The 27,992-nt window shown below is 34.5% G+C and overlaps 3 protein-coding genes across 3 annotated transcripts; 1 reads left to right on the forward strand and 2 right to left on the reverse strand.

The window, feature by feature from the left end:
- Positions 1 to 2,322: 2,322 nt before the first annotated feature.
- LOC311175301 (olfactory receptor 4F6-like) lies at positions 2,323 to 3,267 on the reverse strand (the record flags this gene model as incomplete). The annotated part of the gene is made up of 1 exon (XM_084240198.1): positions 2,323 to 3,267. Exon 1 carries the CDS (start codon positions 3,262 to 3,264, stop codon positions 2,323 to 2,325), a length of 942 nt encoding a protein of 313 aa, XP_084096324.1. The 5' UTR covers positions 3,265 to 3,267.
- Positions 3,268 to 15,889: 12,622 nt separating this feature from the next.
- On the forward strand, positions 15,890 to 16,861 carry OR4K13 (olfactory receptor family 4 subfamily K member 13; the record flags this gene model as incomplete). Its single annotated transcript, XM_084240474.1, has 1 exon — positions 15,890 to 16,861. Exon 1 carries the CDS (start codon positions 15,923 to 15,925, stop codon positions 16,859 to 16,861), a length of 939 nt encoding a protein of 312 aa, XP_084096600.1. The 5' UTR covers positions 15,890 to 15,922.
- Positions 16,862 to 26,354: 9,493 nt separating this feature from the next.
- Positions 26,355 to 27,290, reverse strand: LOC311175302 (olfactory receptor 4L1-like; the record flags this gene model as incomplete). The annotated part of the gene is made up of 1 exon (XM_084240199.1): positions 26,355 to 27,290. One exon carries the CDS (start codon positions 27,288 to 27,290, stop codon positions 26,355 to 26,357), a length of 936 nt encoding a protein of 311 aa, XP_084096325.1.
- Positions 27,291 to 27,992: the final 702 nt, after the last annotated feature.

Raw genomic sequence — 27,992 nt, forward strand, 5'->3', positions numbered from 1 at the left:
AGGAAAAGTGTTATGAAGATCAGGCCAAAAAGTCTAATTTTCAAATAACTACCCATTTAATTTACTGCAGAGTTCAGATAGCCTGATAGAAACTAGATTATATACAGCGTTTTTGAACTGTTCATTATTGCATGTAACTTCCTTGAGAATTCTTCTTTTGGTATGCCTCAAAAAGGTATACATGTTCTTATCTGAGAACTGTGGATCCAGATGGCCATCAAATTTCAGATTTCTTTTTATAGATAACATGGCCATGCATACTTTGAGGTATTCCCAATAGAGTGTCAGAGGCATCAACACTTAAATAAAACAATTACTATATAATACTTTGATTTTTACAATTTTTTTGTTAGAATAATGTCTATTGATTTGTATTTGAATCTGCTGTCTTCCTCTGTGTCCATTTTCCTTAAGCCTTCAGATTCATAATTTCATGTGTCTTTTTCAGCTGTGAAAGAAAACACTTCTTATATTTTCCATTTCTAGTGAAATTCATTTTTTCTGTTTTTCAATATTTATATATAAATGTTATTTTATACTCTCTAGTCATTTCAGTAATTAAGCCTGTTTCTAAATATTAACTATTTTCTATTCTTAGTTGAATATTTGTTTTTTGTGCACATTCCATAAATTTTATGCATATTAGACATTGTGTATAAAAGATTGTAAACTTCTGACTGGATGTATTCCTCTAGAATCTATTTACTTTTCATTTTGGCGGCATAAAAGATTAAGGTATGATCACGTCTATACCAGCAAGAACTAAGCATAAATGAATATAGATTATAGTTTTTATGACTGCATACTTATGGTTTATGCCTGCTCCTTGGACATATATTTTCCAGGTGTTAATTACAGTTCTAAGGGATCTTTTACTCCACAATCTGAAAGGTATCATGAATTCAGTTTTTCCCGTAAGAAATTTTAAGCTTAGAATTTTAGTCTTCTCCCTTCTCCTGCTTACTTCAAAAGTATGACAAAATCCTAAAGCAGATAACATGTTTCTATATTTGTCTTTTTAAGTTTACTAACAAAAATCCATTGCAAATATAAATGTTAAGCTACAAAATAATTATGAGCTGGGAAAATAAGATACATTACTTATGATATAAATCCAAATGAATTTTGGATCACAAATACTCAGAACATAGATTCCTTTTATAGCTTAGTAGTAAATTTGCTTCCATCTTTTAGTTACCAGAGCAAGATATAAATTGAATTAGTTTCATAATTTCTATATATTTAACAGCATACACATATGTTAGGACCTCATGTCTTGAGTAATAAAGGAGTAATACAAGAAAAGTTCCTGGAGAAACATTTTCAGCCAAAAATTTGGGCAGAGTAGTTGTTGGATAATAATATGACCAGCTATGAAATTATCAGAGTAGCATGTATTTGATGTTTAGGGAGTACTCATTGACTGATTGAGTCACAGATATTAAGTGAGATGTCAAAATTTGTGAAATCAGCAGCATACATTTATTGTACACATGACATACACATCACAAATATGACATCTAAATCATGCTACCCTGAGCCAACTAGAAATAACTTAACACCATTCAACATGAGACAATCAAGCATGAGAGTAGTAACCACAGACCAAGTACATGAAATGTACTATTTCTGAGGTTCTGCCTCTTGGTTTCAAACTCCTTCCATGTATCGGTCTCCCCTTATTATGTTACCTTACCCATCTTTTGTCCACTTCACTTCTCCCACTCTGTTCTTTTTCCTCTAGTTTTATTTTATCCATTTATTTATTTTTGTAAATATTTATTTATATTGCAGTAACATTGGTTTACATCATTGTTTGTATTTGGAAAATCCCTCCAGTTTCAAATCATCTACAATTTTCTGTCTTTTTGAAAAAACATACACACTTAATAATTCATATCCTGAATTTAAATGAATATAGTAGGAGAGTTCTGTATTTCATAGTTCCCTCAAAAATCTGAGCATATTTACTCTAAGCTAATTAATTTGAATTCAGGCAGGGTGATACCTAATTTCATAGTGTCATCATTTCTAAGTTTCATCAACTTCATATAAACATTTCCTGAGATTTAAATTCATTTGTCAATCAACTCTTGAATAAAAAGTTAAAATATTTCATTATAGTCTTATAATAATGATCTGTTCTGAATATTATAAAATGGTGACCATATAAAATTAATGTGATAGTACAATATAAACTCATTTTCATGAGTCTGTTCTAAATACTATAAAACATTGACTTTAGAAAAATTGCCCTCAAGTTTGTCTAATTATTTAAGCATTTTTCTACTTGAAGTTCTTAGAAAATATACATTCTTTGAGTTACTTAGAAGATACCCTCAATGTGAGGAATTGACTACTCAGTCTCCTCATTGCTAGCTTCATCTCTTTATTCCTCAAAGTGTAAATAGCAGGATTCATAATGGGTGTAATCATAAAGTCCAAAATGGCAAGAAACTTATCCACTGGCACTGTGGGAAATGGCCACATGTAAATGACAATACATGGTCCAAAGAATAAAACCACCACAGTGATATGAGCTGATAGGGTAGAGAGAGCCTTAGATAAACCAACTGAAGAGCATTTCCATACAGTGATCAAGATGTATATGTAGGAAATAATCAATAAGAAGAAGGTTCCCATGGAAATGAACCCACTGTTGGCAGTCACCATAAATTCCAATCCGTAGGTGTCTGCACAGGCAAGTTTTATAAACCAAGGAAGGTCACAGTAAAAACTATCTATCTCATTAGGACCACAAAATGGCAGGTGGACAACAAAAGCTAACTGAGCTACTGCGTGAATGAAGCCAATAGTCCAAGCACCACATAAAAGCAAAATGCACATGCGTGGGTTCATGATAGTCATGTAGTGGAGAGGCTTACATATGGCCACATATCGGTCCAAGGCCATAGAAATGAGTAGCACCATCTCAGAGCCACCCAGGATATGAATACCAAATATTTGAACAACACACCCCTGGAAAGATATGGTCTTATTCCCAGAAAACAGGTCAGAAATCATCTTAGGAACTGTTAAGGTAGAAAGACACAAATCAATGAATGAGAGGTTGGCTAGAAGAAAGTACATGGGTGAATGTAAATGAGGAGCAAAGATCACTGTAAGCACAACAGTGAGGTTTCCCAGAAAAATTGTGACATAAAGCACCAGAGAGAAGACAAGGAGGACATGCTGCACTGGTCTAGAGGTAGAAAGTCCCAGGAACACAAATTCAGACACCGAAGAATAATTTGTTTTATTCATTGACTTTGTGTTACCTGAAAGGAACAAATAAAAATTATTATAAAAGAATACAGCAGTTAATGAAAGAAGCAGATATCATTGGAGAAAATTTTTGAAAAAAATTTTCACTCTTCATCGCAGATTTCCTTTGAAACTATCACAAAATAGTTTATTCAATTAACAAATATTCATTGAGTAGTTACCATGAGACCTCTTATGTACTTGGGATAAGACACATACTTTCTCGTTACAGAGCTTATAGACTATTTGTGAAGGTAGTCTTAGATTACTATCCCCTAACAAGTTGAATGTAAGGTTGAAAAGTTGTTTTAACAAAGGACTAGATGAACTATAGACCTCATAGCAGTGCCAAATGCCATGGTCTGGACAGACTTTTGTGCTAAGCTCTAGATAATGAATAGGAGTTAAATAAACGAGGAAAAGGAGAAAGAGTGAAATGCCTACAGGAAAGGCATGGGAAATACTCTGCAGCATGAAGAAACTGCATGGAGGTACTGAAAAATTTGGACTATGCAAAAGAAGACCAGGGAGGTTTGATCAAAGTTGAATCCTATGGGGTCTGAATTCAGTCTATGTCTCAGAAGTGATAGGAAGTCACTTGAGGCAAAACATTACTATAATCATATCAGTGCTTTAGAAAGTTTCCAGTAGCTGAAAGATGAAGAATTGTAATAGAGGAAAAGAGGCCTGTTAGGAGTCTATCAAAGGACCATATCAAATCAGTATAGAAAAGATGAATTTCTCAGCAAATGGTGTCGCACACTTTCAAAACTTGCCAAAAATAAATTGAATTCCTTACCTCATACCTTAACTAAAATAAGTTCAAATGGACACTCAAATAAATTAAAAGAAACAGAAACATATGCAAAATAAGGTTGATTTTTACATAATCCATTTTTGGCAAAAATTTTTCATAACTAAAAGGGAATGTCACCACTTACTGGGACAATACCCATATATACTCACTATTTACGGTATTATTTAACAACAATGGCAAAGAATTTTAAGTAACTGAAATATAAATTAATACAGAATATCTTAATTATAATGTAGTTATATATTGAAATACTATGTAACCCTTAAAAACAATAATATAGACCTACATAACAGGGACCTAAAGTGAAAAATCTTGCAGAATAAAATTAATAACATGATTCTGAGTATATGCACATGAAAACATCTTAAAAAACAAATAACCTTTAATAATTATTAACATAGTAAAATGTGACAGATTATATGTGACTTTAACTTTCTAAAATCTTTATATATGGCTTTTTAATGAACTTTTACAATTGTTAATAAAAATATGGATTTTTCAAAGTATAATATATATAGTGTAAACATGAAAATTCAATATACACAGCGTGTTAAAAGGAGAATAAAACACACATTGAAAATAATGAAACGAAACTTACTAGTAGGTGACCAACTCTTTTCTTATCAAAAGTCAAAGTAACAGTATCACAAATATTCTTCCCAAGGGTTCATTTTGTGTGCAACCTTTGTATTTTTAAATGATTAACACCATCTTTCTGGAGTTCTTGTGTGTGTGTGTGTGTGTGTGTGTGCAAATGTGTATGTTTGTTGATAGATTTCTTAATTTTTTAAGGATGGAGATGAGAAAAAAAAGATGTGAAAAGGAGAAAAGTGACAGAGCAAGAACAAAACAGGAGAAAAGAGAAGAAAATTCAATTCATAGCATTAAAAAAGAGAGTGTAGGCAATTTTTGCAAGATAATTTACAGTCCTGTTTAACATCCTTCAATGTAGGAGATAAACCTATCAGACATTAATTTATTATAAAGCTTGAGTAATATAATAGTACTTACCTTTGTAAGAATAGATAATAAATAAATATTAGAAATCTGAGATTTCAGAAACCGAGTCATAGATTAAAAATCTGCTGTTTAGGATAATAGTGAAGTTATTTGGAAATTTATAAAGCTGGTTACCTACACAGTCTTAAAATAAATTCAGATATTTAAACATTTCAATAATAGCAATTCATACAAGACCAAGGTAAATATGCAAATGGAATGTATGCTTTATTTTATTTTGTAATATGGAATTAGAAGCAGACAAAGGCAGAAGTAAATGTTAATGATTTTTTTTCAGTGAAGATGATGTAGCTCTCTGTTATCTCAATAGCACAAAAAAAAATTTAAAAAGCAAAAGGTTTTTTCTTTAAAAATTTTCGTAAGGTGCCGAAGCACCTGCACCCCTATGTTTATAGCAGCACTGTTTACAATAGCTAAGCTTTGGAAACAACCCAAATGCCCAAAAATAGATGACTGGATCAAGAAGATGTGGTACATATACACCATGGAATATTACTCGCATTCAAAAAAGATAAACACATGCAATTTGCAGCAACATGAATGCCGCTGGAAGGGATCATGCTCAGCGAAATAAGCCAGAAAGACAAAGAAAAATACTGGATGGTCTCACTCATAGCAGGAATCTAGAAAACTTAAATAAGGGACCAGGAAAATGAATAACTATAAGAAAGTGAAAATCAAAATCAACAAAAAATTATGAACCAGAGACACTCTGTGGGGGGTGGGGGGCGGGGAGGGGAGGGATTGGGGTCAAAATAAGGGGATTGCAATTGTATGGGGAATATAAAAATAAAATTTATTTAAAAAAAAAAAATTTCGTAAGGCGGGCCTCCCCTGGTGGCGCAGCAGTTGAGCGCTGGGCTGCAAGGTTGCCTGCAGCCTCTGCAGCGCTGGTTCATTCCCTGGCCATCGACGAGGGTCCCAGATTTTTTTTTTCATAAGGCAATGTTAATAATAAGCTAAGATAAAATGCAAAATGTTTAATAAAATATATAAATGGTATTTAAATACATGAAAAAAAGTTTAATTTTAATGAAATTATTGCTTAAGGTCATTTAGATATATTAGTATATTAGTGAAAACAGGCACATACATAGGTCCTTAGTAACAAATTCTTATTGGTCATTAAGAAAAATTTCAAGAGTTCAATAATACAAATCAGCCATAGTAAAATATAGAACATTTAGGAAAATTTGTAAACAATGGTTGAACATGTAAAAAAGTTTAATTTCATTAAAAATATAATTTGAGTTTATACACATCAAAGCATTTTAGTGATTTACTTTGATGGTAGAATTATCTATCTGGTTACATTTGTATTTCTTAATATACCACAAATACATAATTGCTTTAATTATAAAATTGTAAAAATTCTAAAATAGATATTTCCTTACTAATATGCAAACATAAGAACCTCTTTAACCTTTCTTCTCCATACCTTTTGCTTGCTTTGGAAGTTCAATGGTAAATCAGTGAGACTCTTTTAAGACTTCTCACTTGACTCCACTCTCTTTGGTTTATTGTATGTGCTAAATCTAACATAGGAGAAATTCCTTTTATTTTCAAATTGTATAAGCAAAATGAGAATTGTATCAATTAATGACCCTGGGAAAACCTTGACTCATAAATCAATTCCCTCAGCAATTAAAATGCCATGCATTTGGGAAGCTATATTATTAAGTCTCATTAGTGTTAACTTTTTCTCATAAAATAGGTATAGAAATTAGGCATTAACAACCATATAATATACCCTGTTTGTGACATACAGACAGGTATATATATAAGCTGTGTATTTATTTAAAACCATAGACAACGTTGAATTTTCATTGAGCCAAGAAAACTTTATAAATGTGACAAAATTATTTTATTGCTTTTATTTTATTACAAAAAAATTCTTTAAAAACTTTGGTGACCCCAAACATCTTTCTTTAGTACTATCATCTGAATAAAGGTCAAGAGAAGAGTACTAATGCAGTTGGCAATAATGGAAATAACTATTTCCTAAGAATCACATGTTGTGATAACTTTTAATTTCCCTCTATAATTAGTTCCTCTTGGATTTATGAGCTCTGCTAGTACTGAATTGTGCCCAAATAGTTCATGGTTAAAAATGAAAAACACTCTTCTTTCTTTGATCTCCTATGTGAAAAAATAGTTGACTAATTTTTTATTTCTCATAGTTTACTACCTCTGTTTATTATGTCAACAAATGTCCTACACAACCAGTCATTTTCTCCATTTATTAAGATTTTCATAGAAAAACGTGTTCAAGACAAGGAGGACACCACTTTCCAGAATGTATGGGATGCAGCAAAAGCAGTAATAGGAGGAAACTATATAGCAATACAGGTTCACATCAAGAAACAAGAAAGAACTCAAAGAAACAACCTAATATCACATCTCAAAGAGCTAGAAAAAAAAAAACAAAAAAAACCCCTAATGCCAGTAAAAGAAAGGAAATAATAAAAAAGCAGAAATAAACAAAATGGAAATTAAAAAAAACAATCCAAAAGATCAATGAAACAAAAAGTTGGTTCTTTGAAAAAATAAACAAAATAGACAGACCTCTAGCCAGACTCACAAAGAAAAAATGGGAGAAAACACATATAAATAGGATTATAAATGAATGAGGAGAAATCACAACAGACTCAGTAGCAATCAAAAGAATAACCAGAGATTACTATGAACACCTGGGATTACATCAAACTGAAAAGCTTCTGTACAGCAAGAGACATTAACCAAAACAGAGAGACACCCCACTGATTGGGAAAAAATCTTTGCATTCCATTCATTTGATAAGGGGCTGATCAGGAAGATATACAAAGAACTCACAGGAATCAACAAAAACAAAATAAACAATCCAGTCAAAAAATGGGCAGAAGAACTTAAAAGACATTTCTCCAAAGAGGAATGCAAATGGCCAACAAGCATATGAAAAATGTTCAACATCCCTTATAATGAGGGAAATGCAAATTAAAACCACAATGAGATACCACCTTACACCAGTAAGAATGGCACATATCAAAAAAACAAGCAACAACAAATGTTGGCGAGGATGTGGTGAAAAAGGAACTCTCCTGCATTGCTGGTGTGAGTGCAAACTGCTCCAATCACTGTGGAAAGCTGTCTGGAGGTTACTCAGTCTACTGAAAATGGAGCTACCATACGACCTGGCAATTCCACTACTAGGGATCTCCCCAAAGGACACAAAAACATTGATTCAAAAAAACACATGTACACCAATGTTTATTGCAGCACTATTTACAATAGGTAAAACCTGGAAACAACCCAAATGTCCAGAAATAAAGACTGGATCAAGAAGATGTGGTATATATACACAATGGAATATTATTCAACAATCAAAAAAGATAAACGCATATCATTCGCAGCAACGTGGATGGAGTAAAGGGAATTATGCTCAGTTAAATAAGCCAGAAGGAAAAAGAAAAATGTTGGATTGCCTCACTTATAACAGGAATATAGGGGAACCAAATCAGACATCAGTGTAAAAAAATAATAACAGTACAAAACACAACAAAGCAAAAACAGGCAATTATAAATCAGAGACATCCTGCAGGGAAGGAAGAGAGGGATCAGAGGGAGGGAGGAGCACAGGAGACTGTAGTGATGGTGCACTGGTGCCTTGGGGAAGGAAATTCTATGAGGACTCAATCTGAGGGTGTTGGGGGAAGCAAATATTGTTTAAAAAAAATAATACACAAACGAAAGATTAAAAGATTAATGGTCAGCAATGTATATGTAGGGTAAGGTAAAAGGTATCAGGCTTTTCTGCCCTCCCGCCATCAGGATAGATGAGGGAACCCTGTGATCCTGAATGCATTTCAGATGGTGGGCCCCTGAAGTGGGTACACCCGCGCTAAGACTGTGCTTTTAAGGGCAGCATCACAGGGATGCCAGTAGAAGCCGAAACAGAAGCCAAAAGAGAAGCCGAGAGAGAAGCAAAAGAAGCAGAAGCCGAGAGAAGGCTGGAGAGCCCAGATAGAGTGAAGACTTGCTGGGGGCTAAGAGGACTGCCAGCCTCCCGGCCCCCCAGCACCCCTGCCTGCTGTGTACCGGGTAAATCCCAATAAAAGCCTGCAAAATACCACTGAGGACTCTGACTCCTCCTTTACCCAGTCTGCTGGATCAGAAAACCTGCACCGTGTCTGTTCCTGCCCTTACAGTATATAAATAGAAATATTCAATGAAGTTGTAGTGACAATTTGTAAACATTTATAATATGAACAAATAAAAGTATGACATGTGCCAACAATGGTACAGAGAGAAAGGGAATAAAGAAATTCACTATGTTCTATGAGATATGGTATATGTTATTTGAATGACCTAGAATGTGATCATTTAAACCTATATATGTCAACCAAAATAATCAAGTTGTGATACAATTGGAAAAAAAAATGAAGAATTGGGTTCATGGCCTAGATGAACAACCAAGGGGCAGCCCTGGTGTTTCACCAGGGTCAGGGCATAGGGAAATTTTAAAGAATTGTACAAGGTTGTGAGCTGAGTTTACATCATTTTTTTTTTTGAAACCTTTGGATTGGTTGACAAGTCTTCAGACAGAAAGCTGCTGTGTGAGGTCTCATGTAATCATCAGTAGATGGTCTCTTGTTTTGTTCCTAATTGCAGTTAAGGAGAGAACAGAATGTTGCTGGTTTTATAATTATCAACAGGTGATTTTTTTTTTGTAGTCACCAACAGACTGAGTCAGTCTGCACTTAGGCAATTACCTAGAATTCTCAACAGGGCACTTAAAGACAAGAAGGAGTCTTAAATTCAAAGTAACTGTGATAGTTGGTTTCTGATAAATATTATATTATTACAATTATTACCAAAAAAAAAAAAAAAGGCGAGGACATTGGAATGACAGCAGAAGAAAGAGGGAGGGAGGGAGAGGAAGAAGGAGGGAAACCGTGTATGGCATTTAATTCTTTCCTGGTCAAATAAAATAGGCTCTGTGGTTATTGATGGGGTTTTCAGAATGAGGACCATGTTGCTGCTTACAAATCAGACGAAGTAAAATGCTAATGTAAGAAAATAAGGGTATTACAGATGCTGTTAAGAGCCTTGTATTTAGCATTGTAAGCGGATATAGGCTCCTGGCCTCAATGTCTTAATTATAAGTTGAGATACTGACATGTTCTTAAATCAGTTGTCTTGCTATATGATCAAGTAAATTGACTCTAGATAATGGAACCAATTAAGTATTAATCTTAAGTACTCAGTTATGGAAATATCAGTGGGAACTTAGAGAAAGCTTGAGGCAACTCATGTAGAAACCACCCCAAAAAGATACGGTGCTGAGGCAGTAGGTGATTTTAGGTTTCCTAGAAAGTCGGTTATTCAGGATCATGAAATAAAAGAACATGGAAATGGGGCTTCCCCTGGTGGCACAGCGGTTGAGCGCTGGGCTGCGAAGCTGCCCGCAGCCTCTGCAGCGCCAGTTCAATCCCCAGCCGCAGGAGCGAGGGTCCCACATGGCCCGCAGACCTCTCCTGCCGCCCGCTGCTCCCCTCAGCAGTGTACTTCGGTCCTTCTGCCTGCTCTGCTCCCCGCTCTGGCTCTGGTGAATTCTCTCACCCTCCCGTGCTTCTGACTGTACCCAGTGCTTGTATAAATAAATAAATAAAAATCTTTAAAAAAAAAAAAAAAGGACATGGAAATGCTGTGGTGAAATACTTCTTTCATCCCCACTGAAGTCACTACTCTTGCCTGAACTCAGCGTCTTTAGGGGAAAATAATGTGAAGATGATTTTAGATAGAAGTCTCTGAAGATAAGGACCTGTACAGAACCAGCAAATAGATTATAGTGGACTAATTCTTGAAGCTCTCTGGTCTGAAAATGGGTATTCCATAAAATTGATGTATACTCAGCTCTGTAATTTGCTTATCCTCTTATGGAAGCAACCACCAACAATACAATGAAAGGTTTATAACATTAGATAGTGTATAATTGTACTTCATGTGGGTATCATTTCTCTGCTCAAGAAAGGCATCTTACTGTTATTAATATACAAAAATGGGCAAGGAAATCTTGGATCATATGGCTATCTTACATTCTTTTTTTTTTTTGCTTTTCTTATACGTATTTATTTTTAATATTTTATTTTATATAATTCTTACATAATTTTTTATTTTTGCACAATGTATGCATTTTCATTTTGGTTATATTCCCCATACTATCTTACATTCTTATCACTCTTAGAACAGTGGTGTTATTAAAAATGGAAGCAGGCAGTCTGAAGCATCATTTATTTCAAATAGAAGTGAGTAAAGGCATGAAAGGGATAATTTTATTGTGTAAATGTATTTTTCAATGGGATATGAAAGAGAGCAAGGGAGATAATCCATGGGAAGTTTCTTAGAACTGGAGATGGAAATAAGGAAATAGGAGAAATGCAATCAGCCAGCTTTAGATCTTTGGGTCTTCTGTTTTAAGAGGCCCAGTTATGCTAAAAATAGTGCCAGGTCTGAAATTAGTACCTAGTAAAAGTTATGTATTTTATGGTTCATTATTTTTAATATTCTTCAGGTAAATTTTCATATTATAAATTCCCAGGCCACATAATGGTTTTGTGTTGTCCCTCTTAAGTATTGTGCATAAGTAAAACATCAATTTCTATAATTATGCAATGCCAGAAATGAATTTTCACTGTTGTAATTCAGGGAAAACATGATATATTTAATAATTCCCATTGGTACTTGATCATCAGTTGGGTATTGTTAGGTCTCAAAATGCATTATTTCTTCATTACCACCCTCTCTATATTTATTACCTTTTTTTTTCGGAGAAAATACCATTATATATATATATAACATTGTTTTAGGGAAAATACCATTATTTTTGAGAGGGAAACTCTCCAGGTTGCAGTGTGTCCTGAGTCAAGTAATGTTGTGACACACTCTCTAGAATTGGTAAGTCATGGAGAAAGTTTTAACATAAAATAAAATGATATAGTGACAGTCTTCCCTACTGCCTTTTAATTATATGGTCATAGGTAGAATGAAATGTCGAAAGTTATTTAGGAGCAGAGCAGTGTATTAAAATTATACAATTCTGGAAAACATTTTGCTATTCTGTTCATACAAATATAGCATGTTCTCATTGTAAGTGTGACAATATAGGACATATAAAGTGAGTACACTTTAATTCAAGTGATTTTATTTTGCATTTGCTAGTGTTCCCATGTCAAACTTCATCATGTTATTACCAGTCAAAATTTTACAGCATTTCTAATTGATGTCAAAGAGTTATTAGTCAAGAAGAAACTGGCTTAATGAAACCTTCCCTTTTGTTTTCCAAGAAAACTCTTTTGTTTTCCAAGAAATGTTTGTAAACTTCCTACTTCTAACACATGAATTTATTCTGTTCTACTTTTTAAAAAAATCAGTTTAATTGACTTAGTATCATGTAGACAAGAGCATGATTTTTGGTAAATTTGACCTAAATGCTAATAGATTTTATTTTATATTATTATGTAACAAAATAACAAATAGTTAAAAACATAAATTTTAATAGAATAAAGGATTACTAGGTTCTCTAGTAATTGGACATTTTGGTCTTTGTAGATCAAGCAACTAAATGATCAATCACAATTTGTCTTTTTCTCATCTCATTTTGATGACTATAATATGTGAGTAAATTTCAGTGTCTTTTAGTTCCATTACATTAATTGTGTAAGAACCTATGCATCAGAATTAAAATGTTGATTTTAAGGTTCTACATATTTATTCCCAGTCCTTTTAAGATAATATGAAAGTTTTCACAGCAAATAAATAAATAAATAAATACCCTGCTTCTGCAGGAAGGGTGGATGCTGCCAGGCAGAAAACCAAAAGGAGTATAAAGCAGAAAATCTTTGGTATGTAACAAAATTCTCTACACCATGATTTTATATCTTAAATGCATATTCTAGAAAAAGTAAAAAAATATTTTCCTTTTTAATATATCCACCTGATTTTACATTCCATCAACAACTCTATTTATGATATGTATTATGGGAAATGTAAAAGTAATTTGTGATATTCAAGGAGCTAAAAAATGACTTGAGGAAAGAAGAAATGAAAGACCTAGAATTAGAACAAATTGGTCTTACTCTGTCCTAGTGTTCTTTCTATTTCAGAATATTAAGAGCTAGTGCAGATAATGTGCCTGGATAATTATTAAGTAGTAGAATTCATGAAATGGACTGTACTTACAGGAGAAATTGTATGAGTTTCATATCTAGGGAAGCTTTTATTATGTAGGAGAGAGACCTTGAAATATTCTGAAGGATTTGATTATATGGACAAGTGAATTTGTTTAGCTACAAAGAAGCAAGCAAGCAGGGATAGAAAAATGTGTGTGAAGAATGTATAAAACCATGAGAATGTTTTTACTGAAATTGATTTTTTGTAATAGTAATAAACAGTATTAGATTTTTTAAGGTAGACGAGATGCTGATTATGAAATGCCTAAAATAATTTTGGGATCGACAAGTTAGTTATGTAATTACACATTTTTTATCAGAAAATAATAAGATAAAAACAGAATTTTTGTAAGTAATGTTAAATCCCTAATAAATTGTGTGTGGGGTGTATTATATATTATCTATAAAATGTAATTCATTATAGCCATTATGAATTTTTATGTACTCACGGGAACTTATTTTAATGTGGTAACTGATAAGACAAATAACTGTACACATAACATGAACACTGTTGTCTTAATAAAAGGTTTATAAATGAAAATATACACAAATACTCAGCACATCTGTGCACATACACAGAGTACTAATATGTGTATTGTTTTTCTGGAAAGCTATCAAGAGAACAAACTGCAAATATTTAGTTATTCTTCTATTATGTATGGCATGCCTTTCTTTTCCCTTTTGCATAAGCTGCTTTTTTTTAAAGTAAATTAAATAGAAAATACATACTTCTTATGATTTTTAAATGGTTTTTCTGTTTCACTTTAAAACTCCTTTAGAATCCAATTTTACATTTAAAAATAAATGACTCAAGTTTCCAAATTTTGTGAATTTTGCTTCAAAACTGTTTTAATCTATGTCCTGTATATGCATTACATGGTTTATTCATCCATGCAATGGATATTTGAATTTCATGTACTATTCCAGCTACTACTTCGTGTATATTTGAAAACTGACCTACTTTCTTTAATACAATTTCAAAAGCTAAATTTCAAAAAGGAACATTATATATGGATCCTTAAAATACTAAGCATAAAGCTAAAAGGAGACATCATTTTTTAAGACATAGAAATAACTTCACATACTTGATGTGATTTAGTACATTACATGAAGCCAAGATTCTCAAGTAGGAAAGTGGCCAACGAATATGTTCATAAAAGGGGAAAAAGCAGCCCCAATTGAATAAGTATACCCAAGAGATTGTCTCAAAGAAACAGTACAGCACTATGATTCCTCTTTCTGTTTCTGATGATTGAAGAAGTAAATCAATATAAATTGATAGGAAAACAGGAAAAGGAGAGTCAAGGGTATTCCTGGGGTTCTCATAAGGCACCTTCACATGAAAATATTTCCTTCTCTCTGGAAGCAATAATGGCACATAGACTATATTTTATTTTTGAAGTTCCTTGTGTAAACTAGAAAAATTTGAAATTATTAGTGATCAATGTAATTTTTTAAAGCAAAATCAGTAAACTAGTTTTATAATAATCATGGGTTGATGGCAGTTGTGTCATAAATTTAAATGATGATACTGAAAGTATCATTTTTGTACCAACGTGTCAGCTACCTCAAGCTCTGTTTCATTTTGAAGCCATGTGACAAACTGTTGCAACACGCAAGCAAGTGAATACAAATTGGAAATGAAGTAAATTAAGTTCTAGAAAACTTAAATAAGGGACCAGGAAAATGAATAACTATAAGAAAGTGAAAAACAAAACCTATGAACCAAAGACACTCTATGAAGGGTGGGAGGGGTTGGGGAGGGGAGGGATTGGGGTCAAAATAAGGGGGTTGCAATTGTATGGGGAATATAAAAATAAAATTTATAAAAATTTAAAAAAAAACAATTGACTGTAGATTTTCTGCATCCTTTGTAATCCTTTCCTATAATCCCAAAGGAGATTTTTGATATTAATAATGGTAAGTGTTAAGCGAATAAATTCCATACCTAAATTACAAGCACAATAATTGTTATGGATGCATAACAAGTGTCTAATTATCACTTTAATGACTAATACTAGAATGAACTGTGAGGCACTGATGCAAAAAAAAAAAAAATCTGGAGCAAGGAAGAGAGGAGGTATATTTCTCAGGACCTCAAACTTACATTAACACTTAATAGGTTAAATTCATAGTTTTTAAAATCAGAATCTGTTTCAAAAATGGCTTTTGAAAATCCTGGATGTATTTTCTACATAAAAAGTCAGTGTTGTTTTGTGAACACAGAACCCATCATGAAAATTTCTGGAGATCTTTATAGCACAAAAAGGCATTAGATATAATGTTTCAGTATTTTGAGTTTACTGAGGAAGTAATTTAACCCTCGAAAGGAGAATTACTTGTCCTGTGTTGCCCAGTGAGTGACTCAACTAAGTGTTGTATTGAGATCTTCTGGTTCCAAGTCCACAATCTATCCAATTGTGGTTTCATGTACTGTTTTTATCTTTGTTTTTCAGAAATATGTTCTGAATTCTGCGTCTATTTGGTATACTTCTCTGGACCATTTAGGGCCATTTTGTAATAAAAGTTGGACATCAACATGAACCATCCTTCCTGGAAACACAATGGTCCAGTCCCTTACTCATTTTGATTATTATGGGGAAAAGTGGATGATATGGAAAGAACAAACCATTCAGTGGTAACTGAGTTCATTTTGCTGGGACTTTCCAAATCTCATCATCTTCAGGTTTTGTTCTTTCTGGGATTCTCTGCAGTCTATGTGGGGATTGTGTTAGGAAACCTCCTCATCTTGGTCACTGTCACCTTTGATTCACGCCTTCACACACCGATGTATTTTCTCCTTATCAATCTCTCCTGTATTGATATGATCCTGGCTTCCTTTGCAACCCCTAAGATGATTATGGATTTCCTCCGAGAAAAGAAAACCATATCTTGGTGGGGATGTTATTCTCAGATGTTCTTCATGCACCTCCTAGGTGGGAGTGAGATGATGTTGCTTGTAGCCATGGCAATAGACAGGTATGTTGCCATATGCAAGCCCCTCCATTATATGACGATCATGAACCCACGGGTGCTCACTGGGCTAGTGTTATGCTCCTATACAGTTGGATTTGTGCACTCATCCAGTCAGATGGCCTTCATGTTGAACTTGCCTTTCTGCGGTCCCAATGTTGTAGACAGCTTTTTCTGTGACCTGCCCCTTGTGATCAAACTTGCCTGCAAAGATACCTATGTGCTGCAACTCCTAGTCATTGCTGACAGTGGTCTCCTGTCCCTCATCTGCTTCCTCCTCTTGCTTGTGTCCTATACAGTCATCATATACTCGGTCAGGCACCGCGCTGCAGGGAGTTCCTCTAAGGCCTTCTCCACTCTCTCAGCACACATCACGGTTGTGACTCTGTTCTTTGCTCCGTGTGTCTTCATCTACGCATGGCCCTTCAGAAAATACTCTGCAGATAAAATTCTCTCTGTGTTTTATACAATTTTCACCCCTCTCTTAAATCCTATTATTTATACATTAAGAAATCAAGAGGTAAAAGCAGCCATTAAGAAGATAAGGACTCGACATATAAATTCAAAACACACTTTGTAAATGAAATGTGTTTGGATGTTATTAAGGAGTAAGCTTTTAATGTATTTCAAGTTCTATATAAGGAGATAATATGTGAAATTGTTAAAAGTAAACTTCTTTTTGTCACTTTTAATGGCTAACAGCAAAATGTCTTTGGTCTGGCAGACCACACCTTATGCAATTTGAAAAAATATGAATAAATTCTCTGTAGCTTAGTTTCTTTAGCTGCAAAAACTTCTTTCCATATTTCTGTTACTATTTTGGTATGTTGTTAATCCTTACAAAATACATTATCATTGTGTTGGTTTTATTTTTGCTAATTTGTGGTTAGAAAATACATGTTGATGACAACTCACACCGTTGCTTAACTGAGTGCTGGCTAGCTACTATTCAGTGTTAGGAAACTGCATTTGTAGGCAATCCTCAGTTAAGGTATACTAATTTTCAGATATTTGCCATAGGCACAGTGGATACAATTATCTTTCAAAAGTTTTGTGAGATTACAAAGTGCCAGAAGCTATCTGTAGGGCTTCAAGCTGCTTAACAGCCTATGGATGGAAAGAATGAGGTAAACTGGCATTTGTGTTGTCACATGAGCAGCTCCATGTTACATGATGCCCAGGGTGCTGTGAGGGCATAGAGAAGTGGTGTCTAAACCAGGCAAGGGCCAGAAAAACTTCCAGGAGGAGGAAGAATTTATAGTAAGCATCAGCTGATAGAGAAGAAAGGCATCACAGACTGAGGGAGTGGTATGTGAGAGTACATGGAAACTTGAAATAACAGAATGCACTGGAGGTAATGCACAGAAATTCCTTGAGCTGAAACATGGAGTTTGATAGCTAAAGAAGAAGCAGAGGGAAGTGAAATGTAATCTGATTATATAGTAAAAGACAAGAAGGCATTCTGAGGCATTCAAAACCATGTGATACTGAAATTAAAAACCAAAAGAAAGAGACAGAGAGAGAGAAAGCACAGACCATCCCTGTACAGACTAGTCCAAATTTACCCCTCCATTTCAGTTCTGTCCTTGTTTTTGTTTTTTTCTGCAAACACTGCCTTTGGATGAGTCCCAGAATTAAAATTAAGGGAAGGATGTATAAAGACTTTTGGAATTGCAGGTCCAGTACAACTTAATCACCAATAACTCTGATATTTGTCTTTTTCTTGTCCCTCTTTCTATTTGTAAATTGAGTCAGAACACACAACAGAGAAGAGATAATTAACAGTTCTGAGAAACCTACTGTCAATTCTTAATATCAATACTAAACTTTTTTAAAATGTTAAGGTATAGTTTATAGGAAAAACAATTACTCTCTTTAGAGTTTTGTGAATCTTAAAAAATGCAGATGGTCATGCAACTATCACAATTGCAACACAAGAGAGTTTCATTAACCTCCAAAATCCTATATGCTATGTAGTCAAGTCCTTAAATTTGGTATCTAGTGTCTTATCTACAATAATCCTGTCTCCTAATATTTTTCAATATCTTAATCCACATTTTAGCCCATGACATGCCTAGCATTCAATAGATATTTCTGATTTTTTTTCCCTGAAAGCTAAAGATCAAAATAGGTATATATAATAAAAGTTCTTAGAAAACGCAATTCCAGTGAGAAAAATTACTGATTTTAATGTGTTTATACAATACAATGAATATTTTACACACTTTAACAAACATATAGATACAGTATTGGGGATGATGAAAGGTACAATTTGCATTTGGTTTATTTGACATGAACAAATTTACTAAATTCAGTGGAACTATTGTCAACATTTCCAGTAGGTTAGTACAAGAAATAGGAAGTTACAACTCCCTCCAAAAATTGAAACCAGTTTAAAAGGAATTTGTGCGCCACCTAGTGACTACTTTCTCCTATTTCTATTCCTTGGTTTTTTTTTTTTTTTCTTTTTTTGGTAATTAACTTTATTTTCTTAAGTTAATTAAAAAACTTGAGTATTAAAGTCCCTGAGTATCTCAGTCTTATGAGTTATATCCTGTTTAATTTCCACTTTTTAACATGAAATAATGGAAGCAAAAGGATTTTATAACCTATGTTTCTACAACCAGCAAGTAAAAGAACTGAGATTTAAACTTAAACTGTTTGAGAAACCACCTACCTCTTTCTAATTCTATCCTATCTCTAACTCGTTGCCCAAATTCTGGAAAATACATTTTTAAATAACTTCCTTCCCAAAATCCAGAAAGAGTTTGAAACATAATAGAGGACTGCGAAGCTGAGTCCATGGATAAATAATTCAAGGTTAATTTATTGTTCTTACGCACTGAAGACAAAGAACAGTGTTATAGAACATTTCAATTTAAGAATCACCTGCTTTCAAGTGTTGTGTTTTGAAAACTGCTACATACAGCAGTTTATCAGGCCTGATAAACTGATAAACACAAAACAGTAAATAATTTATATTTTTAAATATAGAAAGTTTAAATAGAGGTATAGCTGGTAGAATACCCACAAGTCCATTCCCAATTGGAACTTCAGAATTAACTTTATTTGGAACTAGGATATGTGCAGATGTAAGTAAGATAGGGATCTGAATGAGATCAAACTGCCTTGGGTAGTCCCTAAAAACAAGAGAGCGCCCATGAGAGAAAAGAAGAGACACAGACACACAGAGAAAAATACATGTGAAGATACAGATAAGCAGAGATTGGAATTATGTTCCTGGAATCCAAGCCACATTGGGCCACCATAATCTGAAGGAGGTAAGGAGAGACTCTTTCCTGGAGGCTTCAGAGGGACCACAGCCTTGCAGATATCTTTATTTCGGAATTCTGCTTCAGAGCTATAAAAGGATAGGCTTCCATTACTTTAATGTTTATGGTAATTGATAATTATTGCCCTAGGAAACTAATACAACAGAAAAATTGATTTCTTATATAAGAAAAAATTATAGCCAAATTCAACCAGCACTCCTATATTTATAGCATCACAATTTACAATAGCCAAGATATGGAAACAATCTAAATGCTCCAGAACACATAAGTGAATTAAGACTATATGGAATATATACACAATGGAATACTACTCAGCAATCAAAAACAAAAAAAACTAAACGCCATTTACGACAACATGGATGGACCTAAGAAGGGATTATGCTAAATGAAATAAGTCAGAAAAGAAAGATAAATGCTGGATGATTCCAGTTATATGTGGACTCTAGAGCAACTAAACAAAGAATCAAAGACAAAATGCAATACTTAGCTTTGAAAGCAGACCACAGATCTGAGACACTCAGGAGAGAAGGGCAGGGAGGGAGAGGAGAAGAGTAGAGAAGAGGGTGCAGGGAAGGAGAGTGTGGTGGAGGACTGTGGGCACTTTGGTGATGGGAAAACTACGGTGGGAGTTCCCACACCTGAGGGGAGAAATTCTAAATTGTGAAAAAATAAACAAGGATGTTTTAAAAAAAAATTTAAATTAAGAATAAATAGGGCCTCCCTGGTGGTGCAGGAGGTTGAGCGCAGCACTGTGAAGCTGTTTGCAGCCTTTGCAGCGTGGGTTCTATTTCCGGATGGCCAGAGCGATACCCACATGGCACTGCAGACCTCTCCTGTCTGGCCCTCTCCTCCCTTTGGCATTGTTTTTGGTCAGTCTGCCTGTTCTTCTCCCCACTCTGTCTCTGGTGAATCCTCTCACTCCCCCCCAACCTCCAGCATCTCTTGTATAAATAAATAAATCTTTAGAAAATAGAATAAATAAATAAATCTTTAGAAAATAGAATAAATGTATAAATAAATAAAATACTTTTTTATTAAAAAAATAAATGATTTTAAAAAACTAAACCCAGATATGCACCATCAAAGGAACATAAAAATAATAATTTGGATGATGCACATAGCAGGAAAGGGCAATACAGGATTCTTCATATAATGATAGTGGGAGGATAAATCAATTTGGAGAGAAATATGGCATTACTAAATGAAATTAAGTGTATGCATACACACTGCCAACCAATTTCCCTACTGAATGGTTCCCTTAGTGAAAGCCTCAAACAGATATACAGTATGGTAGAGTAAGATTCTTACAGAAATTACCCAAAACTAAAATACTGAAACTGTTTGAAATTACCCCAAATTAAAATGCCATTGAAGCATAATGCCTAGACATATCTGTCAGAGTATGAATTAAATATTTGCCAAATACATAATAAGTATAATAGATTTTCTCATTCCCTGAAAAATAGATGCATTTGTTTTTAGCAAAACCCATAAGAGTACTATGGAAATCATAGTGTCAGTGAGATAAAATTAATTAAATACTAATATTTTAGTGATTTGTTATTAGTCACACTAGAGAAAATTCTTCTGCATAAAAATCTTTCACTGTTTCATTCTTCCATCCATCTCATACTAACATGCTCTACATTTAATGTTAAATACTCAATACATAATAATAATTTGAGCAGGGCCTTCCTGGTGGTGCAACGGGTTGAGTCACAGCACTATGAAGCTACCGACAGCCACTGCAGCACAAGTTCAGTCCCAGGCCATGGAGCTAACCCACATGGCATGGCAGACCTCTCTCCTGTCTTGCCTACTGCTCCCCTCAGCAGTATATTTCAGCAGATCTGCCTGTTCTGCTTCCCACTCTGTCTCTGATGAATCCTCTCACTCCCCCCCACCTCCAGAATCTCTGGTCTACACCCAGTTCTTTTATGCATAAATAAATAAAAATAAATTTTAAAAAATAAAAAGGGTGAGCAGTTGATTCGATGTCCTCAATGATATTTTTGCCTATTTTAACCCGCCTCCTTTTGGTGTACCCATTGCGCCTGCTATACAAATGATCATTTCAAGTGTAACCATTTATTTGTTTTTTGTCAAGTACCCCTAACCAAATTATTCCTTGAGGCAATGATGTCTCATTTTTCTTATTCCCACTAGATTATTGCACAATCCCTGGCATATAATAGGTTCTCAGGACAGGTTCATTTTAAACAATTAATGGCTTAGTTAATTTAAAAATGAAAATTTAAAGATTTAAGGGAAATCAATTATGTATTAACCACTTTCAGTTTGCTGTGGCAGTGAAATGGTCAATGTATTTCAAATAATAATATGAGATTAATGAGAAAGAGAAGAAGAGAGCTGCTAATAGCAAAAATTACACGATACCCAGCATAGTTGCAGATTGCCCAAGAAACACCCCAATTTATACATTGACAGCATGATTGACCTATTTTATTGGTAACTGTACAATTTAACCTATTATCCAAATATGCATGGTTATCAAAGCTGTTACTTTTGCACATGTCAAGAACATCCCTTTGTGAAACCAGCAAAAAAAAAAAAAAAAAGAGACATCACATACATGGAACCCTCAATGATAACAGCTGACATTTCCTCAACTATGGAGGACAGAGGCTGTGGAATGACAAAATTCTGTCATTCTGTGGAATGACGAAACCGATATTCTCTAAATATTATTTCTTTTTCTGCTTGTCTTAGACCATCTGAAGCACTGATGATGAATATTTGAATTTATTTCGCCTACGTTGGAACTCACTCAAATTGGAAAAGTAGTACAAAACCATTTTAATACAAATAAACAATCAACCGCACATGGTCAAAAGCTTAGAAATGAGGCATACAATGGAGTACAGATATTTGGGAGAGAAGTTTGGAGAGAGTGTTTGTTTAAAAATTGTTTTGTCATAGGCAACTGAGTATATTGGGGAATTAGAAAAACATATGGATGACCAGAGCAGGACATATGTTCAAAAAAGAAGACATAAGGAGACCCTAAACTAAACTTTCACACGTGATACTGATCTCTAAATAAGTAAAAGCTAAGGCAAAGCTATAAGCAACATGGCAGGGAGCAGTGAGAGAGACAGGAGAGGTTTGCTGTACCATGTGGGTTAGCTCCCTGGCCCAGGATGGAACTTAGGCCATAGCCCTGATAGCACTGAGACTTACCCATTAGGCCACAAGGGAGGTCCCCAACCCTCCCTGATTTTTTAACAAAGGTCATGCTTACAATGGATTTTCCATCTTACTCTTTGATTTTTACACATATATTTGGCTTTTTTATAATTGACATGCCATACTTTGATATCTTTTTGAAGGAACTTAAAAATGTTAATCACCAGTGTGATATGCTACAAGTGTTTTCTATAGTTTGTTTTTAGCATGTTTGATACCTCCAAATAAAGTTATTTATATGTACATATTTATAGATAGTCATTGTATATTGATGTATAATTTTATTTTATTTTGATTACAATATTTTAGAAACTCAATTATTTCCTCCCTGATTTACTAAGAAGGGTAATGCTTATATAGATTTTTATCGTAATATTTGCTATTTAACATTTAAATATTCAATTGCTTTACTGAGTTTATCTTGAGAGGCACAGATCTGAATTTTCCAAGAGTTACCTGTTGTGCCAGCACCATTGGTTGAATAAGCTACCCTGTCCACACTGATGTGAAATGTCTTCAGTAGTCTCCTGATTGGTCATGATACCGAACGCCAGCCTCAGTTTCCCTCAGCCAATAAAAGGAAAAAGAGTTTGAGGAAAGGGAAAGTGATTTAATTTGTGGACAAATGAGGAGGGCAGCAGACTCATGTCTGAAAGACAGCTGTCCTGCTCTTTGGTAGAGCACAGGAGTATTCATACATGCGGGAGATGGGTATGGGTCCTCGAAGGGGAGGAGGTAGGGGTCCGCACGGAGACAAGTAGGCACCAGCTCAACACAGAGATGGATGGGTACCAGCTGGTTTTCATTGAGGGGAGGGAGATGGGGTCTGCACAGAAACTGGTGGACGCCAGCTAGTTTTTCTTCTTAAGGGGAGGGGGAAGCTGCAACAAATTGGGAAAGACAAGCTATTAATCCTGTTAATGCTAGATAAGGGAGAATTGCAAGAAATGGGGGAAAGACAAACTTGTTAACTGTATAAGTCACTCATAGTTTACATCTTTCATCCCATTATTTAATAGAGACTTTTGTTACTTTAAGGAAAAATATCATCAAACTTCTACTTATACACTCAGTACTTGTCTATTGCTTTTAAGATAAAGGCAAAGTTCTCATCATGGATGCAAGATTCCATCCTGTGTGGCCAATTATTCCCTCCTGATGTATCATTAATTTTCTTTCCCACTGGCTTTCCTGTCTCAGGAACTTTGCACATGGCATGTCCAAGTCTAGGCTATTCCACTATCTGTTCAGTGATCTCTCCAATTAGCAGGTGTGAACAAGCATCACTGTGATAAGTCACCTTGTTCTCATAGCACTCTGCTCTTTTCCTTTACATCAGTCCTGTGAATTGTATTTTATTTAAAGCTATTTAATGTCTAGATCCATCACTATCCTATAATCTCCCTCAAGGCTAAATTTGTGTTCTGTCTCAGATGACAAATTACCTGTCATATAGTAGAAGCACATTAAGAATATTGGTTATTTTCACTAGGAATATTGGTTGAATGGAGGTATTAATGGATAACATTTTCAAAACATCTTAAGGCAGTTAATGAAGATTTTGTTTTAATATGAAATTGATAAGAGCTTTATTTGCTTTTACAAATGAATTTTTGAAAAGAATTAGTACTGATTTTGCTTTTGGTCCTTTAGCTAATGTATGAAGCTAACTACTCTGAAGTGTCTCAATTTATATTGCTCAGAGTTTTCTGACTTTAAAGCAGTGCAGCAATTCCTCCTTGCCTTCTCTGCGGTGTTTTATTTAATCATTTTTCTGGGCAACCTCCTTGTGCTTACAGTGACATGATCCTCATTTACATTCCCCCATGTACTTCCTGTTAGCCAATCTCTCATTTATTGATTTTTGTCTCTCTAATTTAATAGCTCCTAAGATGACTTTTGAACTGTCCTCTGGGCAGAAAACCATATCCTTCCAGGGATGAGTCATCCAGATATTCATCTCATATTCTGGGTGGATCTGAGATGGTACTGCTCATTGCCATGGTCTTGGACCGCTATGTGGCCATGTGTAAGCCCCTCAACTACCTGGCCATCATGAATCCACGCATGTGCATTTTGCTAGTGTCTGGTGCTTGCGTTATAGCCTCATTCAATCTGTTTTCATAAGAATGCATTGACTCTGTATATTGCTATGGGACATTTTAATGATGTTAATATTTCCAAACCATGACCCATGAACAAGAACTATCATTTTTTATTCTAGAAGAGCTAAATAGACATTGTTCCAAAGAAGACATACAGATGGCCAACAGGAACATGGAAAAAATGCTCATCATCACTTATCATTAGGGAAATGCAGACCAAAGCTAAATCACAATCCCATACCAGTTTAGTCTCAAAGTGTGGTCTATAGTGCTCTCCTAATTCACAGTTTCATTTGTATGCTCTTTGGACCACAGTATTCCTGTCCATGTTCTTGGCGTGGGCAACAGTTCTGGGCTGGTGTGTCTTCATGGAGTGTTTTTCAAGCTTCTTACTGGATTTCAGGTGTGCCTTTTTATTTTAGCATCTTTAATTGTGTCTTTAAAACACAATAGAAGTGAATATATTCCTTAGTTGTAGGTCAGGCTGAATAATATTCTCAGAAAATAGCTATTTAATCTTTTCTTGATTCATTCAATAGGCATGTATAAACGTCTGTGTGATATATGTGTGCTAGCTACTTTAGATAAAGTTAACATTAAACTATAATTACATAGTTATCATAATTTATGCAAAGGATGAAAATTGCAGCATGTTATAACAGTAAAATAAAGAAATATAAACTGAACAAGACATTGGAAAGATGTTCTCAAGTGTAATATTTCAATTTATTACATGCTGCCCCCCTCCTCAATAATCATAAAAAAGTCAGAGTTAGCTTTTGACCACAATAAACATTACAAGCCTACAGAGGCAAATTTAGCATTAGTTTTATGTAAAGCACTAGGAAAGAAAAGGTTACATGGTATATTACATAAAATCAGGAATTTTACTTTCCTGTGCAAATGTGTGATATCTCTTAGAGCATTTGGTTTCAAGGTTCTTTATAGTTCTTAAGTTTTATTGAGACTTTGTACTTCTACTGCAACTGCCCTTCCCTTGCTATTTCCCTTCTGGTGTCTTAAATACACTCTGGCATCTTATATTCACTATACTATTGTATCTAAATTATTTATGCTTATTTTTCTCATTTATTCAAGAGGTTCAATCATATTTTCCATTGTTGCTAACATTATTTCTTTATGACTTGTTTGAAGTATCTCATTTAAAGATAGTGTAAGTTTTTGTATGTCGTTAACAATCCATAGCTATTAAATCATCTCTAATATTTACCACATATATTTTCGTGTTTGTTTCTTCACTATGTAATAGATACATAGAGAAAATCGGTGGAAAACCACTTAATGATCTATTTGGCAACAGGTCACTGTGATAATATGAATATAAAATATTTTATTAATTTTTATGCACAGATTATGATTCTAACATCAGAAGAGCAAACCCATGTGTTGTATATAATCTATTACAATTCTGTTAGGATAGTATTTGAAAGTTGTGTTAATTAGTAATCTAGAGTTTTTGCTTGCAGTTAAGATTTCGGAACCATAATTGTCTCATGGCCCCTTGCATTTTCTTATTTCTCAGGGTATAAATAATAGGATTCAGTAAGGGTGTCATAACAGTGTAAAATACACAAAGGATTTTGTTGCTTGAAAAACTGTTGAATGGCCAGGCATAGATAAAGATACAAGGTCCAAAGTACAGAGTGACCACAGTGATGTGAGCAGACAGTGTGGACAGAGCTTTGGAGAGCCCTCCAGATGACCTTCGTCGCACGGTGACCAAGATGACAGTGTAGGAGATAAGCAGGAGGATGAAACTGAGAAATGAGAGCAGCCCACTGTCAGCAACGACAAACAATTCCAGGGTATATGTTTCAATACAAGCAAGCTTAATCACGAGGGGAAGGTCACAAAATATACTGTCTAAGACGTTGTCACAGAAAGGTAAATTCACTATTAATACCATCTGACTCATGGTGTGTATAAAACCAATTATCCATGAAATGATCACAAATCCATTCAGCAACCTGTTACTCATGATTGACTTGTAGTGCAAGGGCTTACATATGGCTACATATCTGTCAAAGGCCATGGCTACCAAAAGAGGCATCTCCGCACCCCCAAAGAGGTGCATAAAGAACATTTGGGCCATGCAACCCCACAGGGAGATGGTCTTGTGTACAGTGAGCAAGTCTGTGATCATCTTGGGTGTAGTTACAGTGGAGAGACACATGTCGAAGAAAGAGAGGTGTCCAAGGAGGAAGTACATGGGAGAGTGCAGGGTGGAATTAAATGTCACTGTGATCATAATGAGAATGTTTCCAAATAAAGTAGCACCGTAGATCAAGGAGAATGTCACAAAGAAGAAAATCTGAAGTTCCCATTGTGCAGAAAATCCTAGTAAAATAAATTCAGTCACTACAGATCCGTTTTTAAGATCCATTTACCCAACTCAGTAAGGTTCCAGAAGTTCTTTATATATAAAGAGAATTTAAAAAGCCATAATTAGCACCACTATTTTCCTATTTGTATTTTATTGAATAATAGTTATATGAAAGCATAGACTCTTTTTAAAATTGAAGTAACATTGTATCATAACATTATAGAAGTTTCAGCTGTGCATAAATAAAAATCAGCATTATGTTCACCACAAGAGTTCAATTCCGTCTTCTACCACACAGTGTATCCCACTTATCCAACTCCAGACCCCTTTCCTTCTGGTATCCATTAATTAGACTTAGAGTCTAAAAATTTATTTTTGTTTTATTTAATTCATCCATTTGTTTGTTTTTACTGTATACCACAATGAGGGAAATCAAATGGTGTTTGTCTTTCTCACCCGACTTATTTATATGAGCACATTGCTGTGTGTACTGAGCCTATTATTGAGGCTCCCATTTCTATCCTTTATGAAGCTGTTATTCCATCCCCATTTCAGTTTTTTTGCTTATAAACTATTTTGATTTTAACTTTTAATCAGATATAAATAATACATACAAATTGTTGTCTAAAATTTCTCAATGAGAGCTCCTCTGCCTCCTTTATTAGTGAGTAGTATTTTTTATTTCTTTACTTCATGGGCCCATTGTACAGCCCTGCCCCCATAGACATGCTCTTGGTCCTTCCTCTGAGCTTGTCCTCCACT

This window comes from Talpa europaea, assembly GCF_964194135.1.
Source record: "Talpa europaea genome assembly, chromosome: 8".
Taxonomy (NCBI): Eukaryota; Metazoa; Chordata; class Mammalia; order Eulipotyphla; family Talpidae; genus Talpa; species Talpa europaea.